General features: G+C 38.5%; 1 protein-coding gene across 3 annotated transcripts in view; it reads right to left on the bottom strand.

The window, feature by feature from the left end:
• Window positions 1-4729, bottom strand: part of LOC102246584 (malignant T-cell-amplified sequence 1) — a 29402-nt gene that overhangs the window by 9578 nt on the left and 15095 nt on the right. Inside the window, exons 1-3 of one of the 3 annotated variants that reach the window (XM_005857373.2) lie at window positions 3020-3360; window positions 1710-1862; window positions 1090-1187 (exon numbers count right to left, since the gene is read on the bottom strand). In XM_005857373.2, the coding sequence (XP_005857435.1) occupies window positions 1090-1187; window positions 1710-1862; window positions 3020-3030 (262 nt within the window). In that variant the 5' untranslated portion in view covers window positions 3031-3360. The other 2 variants (XM_005857372.2, XM_005857371.2) reach the window with 2 other exon arrangements.

Below are 4729 nucleotides of genomic sequence, written 5' to 3'. Positions count from 1 at the left end.
CTCCCTCTCTTTCAAATTAATAGCCTGGCCAGTGTTGCTCAGTGGTTGAGCATGGACCCATGGACCAAGAGGTCTCGGGTTCGATTCCTAGTCAGGGCACATGCCCGGGTTGTGGGTTTGATCCCCAGCACGGGGGCATGCAGGAGGCAACTGATAGATGTTTCTTTCTCATCCATGTTTCTCTCTCTCTATCCCTCTTTCTTCCTCTCTCTCTAAAAAAATCAATAAAAACATATTTTTTAAAAAATTAAAAATAAATTTAGAAATTTTAAAAATAAATTAAATTAAATTAAATGCTTCACCTTTTTAAAAACTTGCCTAACAGCTTTACTGCTCTGGACCTCTGCTTCACTAAGTAATGAGAAATTTATCTCCTCTTACCAAAAATCAAATTCATTAATTAAGTCACAAATATCACCTACAGACCCCTCCAGTCACTCCCTTCCTTTCTGCCTCTTGGCTAGGAGGCCAGATATGCATACTGGTTTGAAGAGCAGAAGTTTTACTTCACATTTAAAACTTCTTGGGCACTGGGATTGTATCTTCCTCTGGATTTTTTTGTAATATACTCAGTCTAATATGCAAAAGTGGGTAGGTTATAAACATTATTTTGTTTAATAACACCTGAACTTGGCACTCAACTAACAATAACTGACTCCAAGAATTAGACAATGCTTTCCCTTATAGAGAATTATCTCTATGAGGCAAATTTAGGTATAAATTTAAAAGAAAATGCTCAGAGTACTTATCACAGTTTGTGAATATATACTTGTGTTATTATGTAATTGTTGTCTATTCTCCCAACTAGACTGTTAGTTTCATAGGGACAGGGACCAAGTCTGGCACACAGTAAGTTCAATAAATATTTGTTGAATGAATGAATGAATGAATGAATGAATGTTCTTTCTTGGTCTTTCTGGAATGCATAATGAGAATCTGCATTTTTCAGATTTACCACAAGATGGGAATTCATTTTACTTTTATATTCCATATTACCTAGTTCTAATAAATAAGTTAACACCAGAAGTCACTTTCAGCTCCTTTTGTGTCTTTCAATATCCCCAATAAGTCTTTTCTAATAAGACTTACATTTGTGAAGTAATCTTAGGGTTGGATAAAAAGGTCCTTCTCTTTGTCTGAAAAATAGTAACTCTCCATTTACTGTAAGGATTTCTATATGTTCATGGCTGTAAGACAAATGTCACAAAGGAGAAGTTAGATATTTTCTTTCTAAAATTAATATGCCAAATAGCCTTTAAATAATGTATAATATTAAACATGTATATAAAAAGATACAATAAGCTTTTTAAATTTTTTTCAATAAAGATCCAGGCCAAAAAAATTGTTTATCTCTTTTACCTAGCATACCAGCCCAGTGTAGAGAAAAAAATATGAGCTTCTACACTCAATTTTATTTCACATATTATAAATTTCATTGTTAGGTAATTCAATAAAACAAATCTCTAAAGTACAAATGAAATAAATTAAATTCAACGCTAAACATTTAACTGATAAAACAATCAGTACATATTTTCATATAGAAAAACAACTGAAAATATAAATATTGCTTAGAGTTAGTCTATTTATCTACTCCCATAATCTATCAATAATTAATGTGAAAATAATTCCATTTATTATGGGTGCAATCTAATCATACAATGTTCAACTACTTAGGCCTGAGCTTTACATAGAGAAAAATAAAGACTTACCATCGCACTATTTTGACAGGATCTTTCTTAGGCATGATTTGATTAAGCCATGGTTCAATACCTGGAAATTGCTCTATCAATTGGTTCTTAATGCCCTTTATAACTGAGGTTTTCAACTGGATGCAATTGGACACATTTTCTTTTTCATCAAATCTTCCAAATGATTTTTGAAAGAAAAAAAGAAAAAGTGAACATATCAGAACAGCTACTAGTAAATGTAGTGTTTTAATTAGTCATATATTCCCAAGCAAGTATTTAGATGCCTAAAATAATAATGAAATAAGTTGATTTTAAAAATACTATTTACCTTTTATTCTGTCCAGCACAACCAACGTCTTATTACAATATTAAAATAAGCTGTCATACATACACAATTAGCTGGGGGGGGGGGAGGATATGAGGCATATTTCACATTATAACCTGTAATCAGCTACACAAATGCCTATTTTAGAAAATCTTACTGGTCTCTACCTAGGAAGAAACACAGATTTCCACCTATAACAAACCTGGGGAGGGGGGAGCAAACCAAAACAAAAGAGCCCTCAAGCATTGAGATACAGAAGCCCAACGCAAGTACAACAGAAAATCGGTCCCTGCTAAACTATGTAATCTACTGAGGTTTTTAAAAAAATTCATGATGATAATGATGATGATTTCTAAGATCCCTGTTTATTTTTGCTCAAAATGTCATGAACAAAACCCACCTTCCTTGGCCCATGTTTCCCCTTGGCTTTTTGCGTCTACCGAAAAGGTAGGTTCCCAAGGAATTGTCTTCCTTACACTGAATAGCCTATGGGGCAATCACGCTGTTTTCAAGACAAGGTTAATCTGGCAGCTAAGCAATAGGCATGACAGCCCGCTTGCTTCCTGTCACCCAGACTCCTTCACTCCCATGACCCAGGAAGTCAAGCCTTCCCTTATTCAGTTCATAACTAATAAACAGACGGCAGTGAATGCATGGCTCTCCTCTTAGCTACAGAGGATATACCCTTAAATCACAGTGCAAGGACGTGACTGGAAGAACCTGGAAATGGAAATAGTATTGGGAGAGGGAGCAAAAGAGAAAGAGGGGTGGTAAGGATAAAGAAAATAAAGGTGGGAGGACCGAAACCCGACTGAGGATTAGGGATGGAAAGCTTAAGGAAGTGTTGTAAGTTGCGAGTGAGAGCATAGTACTATAGAAAACCTTAGGGGGTAAGGATGGCAGGGGCGGGGGAGAGAGAAAGAGGATCTTTGCTCTCGCCCTCTTCCCCACCTCCCACCCCCACCACCTTTGTGAGCAGCGGACGGAGGCCACACCATGTCCTTACTTCTTGAACATGATCCAAGGTGAAGGGGGCGACGATGGGGAAGGGCCCGGAATGGGGGGAAAATTGAATTAGCTGGATCGGCAGATCCCTTACAGGAGGAAGGCCGGCACTGACAGGCGGAGCTGTATTCGTTCTCCGGAAAGGGAGACAGCCAGCAGCACTTTCCGGTTCTCAGCGAAATTTGACTACTTCCGCTCCTCTGAACACCTCGCCCACTTTTGCCGGCCCTTTTTGGGCAACCGATTGCTATCCAGAGCGGGTAGCTGAAAGGGCGGGACTTGAGAAGGAAGGAAAAATAGAGAAATCATTCTAGTAGATGGAAGAGAAGAATGGAGGGGGCGGGAAGCTCAAAGCAGCACTTACAGCACTTGCGTCCTTACGGGTTCCTCAAAGGATCAAAATTCTTCCGTGTCACCCTAACCGGTTTGGCTCAGTGGATAGAGCACCAGCCTGTGGACTGAAGGGTGCCAGGTTCGATTCTGGTCAAGGGCATGTACCTTGGTTGCGGGCACATCCCCAGTAGGGGGTGTGCAGGAGGCAGCTGATCAATGTTTCTCTCTCATCGATGTTTCTAACTCTCTATCCCTCTCCCTTCCTCTCTGTAAAAAATCAATAAAATATAATAATAAAAAAAGAATCCAGGGCACAAAGTATCTCTCAATAAACTAAAAAGGCATTCTATGCATGCTTTAAGTTAAAAAAAAATTCTTCCGTGTCAGCGCAACCTACTGTTAACCTAAACAATTTTTTACTAGGAAGGATTTTTGTTCCCTAAGACAACCGAATGGATTGGTGCTCACCGAAGAGCATAAACTTAAGCTAGCCTTATAGTCTCCTGTAGATGCATTCGTGGGCTTGCCAAGTTTAGCAAATAAAAATACAAGACACCGGTTAAATTTTAATTTTACATAAACAATGAATATTGTTTAAAGTATAAAATATACCTCATGTAATATTTGGGCATACTTAAGCTAAAAAATTTGTTATCTGAATTTAATTTGGCATCCCCTATTTTAATCTGGCAACCATTCTCACTGGACAAAATGAAGTGTCCCCATAGAATTATTCAGAAGGTTGCCATCCCCTGCCTCACCCCCATACCTATGAGGTAAGCTATAAATCAAGAAAGGCAATTTACTTGAGTGATAAAATGGCCTGTAGGCAAGCAATAGAAGATTAATCTGATGGAAGAGATAACAACTAAAGAAACACATTTTACTTATGTAATTTTTAAAAGTAGAGTGAATCAAGGGTTTTGATCAGCAAAGAAAACATAGAAAAATACAAAATCTAAACAGGCACTAGCCCCAGGCATTGGGGTAAATGTACCCCGACCTGTAAAGCAAATAACCAGTCCCACCAGGAAGTATATACTCAAGTCTCTATTGGGGAGATGGATGCTTGGAGTAATCATATGCATTTGAATTGTGCAACTAACTCCCTTTTTTAAAAATTAAATCTTTATTGTTCAGATTATTACAGTGGTTCCTCTTTCCGCCCCCCCATAGCTCCCCTCCACCCAGTTCCCACCCCACCCTCTGACCTTAACCCCCCGCATTGTCCTCATCCATAGGTGTACGATTTTTGTACAGTCTCTTCCCACACCTCCCACACCCCTTTCCCCGCGAGAATTGTCAGTCCACTCCCTTTCTATGCCCCTGATTCTATTATATTCACCAGTTTATTCTGTTCATCAGATTTTTTATTCAC

The sequence above is a fragment of the Myotis brandtii genome, unplaced genomic scaffold (genome assembly GCF_000412655.1).
Source record: "Myotis brandtii unplaced genomic scaffold, ASM41265v1 scaffold1109, whole genome shotgun sequence".
Lineage (NCBI taxonomy): Eukaryota > Metazoa > Chordata > Mammalia > Chiroptera > Vespertilionidae > Myotis > Myotis brandtii.
Note: the sequence above shows the minus strand (reverse complement) of the source record. Positions and strands in the feature narration are given on the sequence as shown.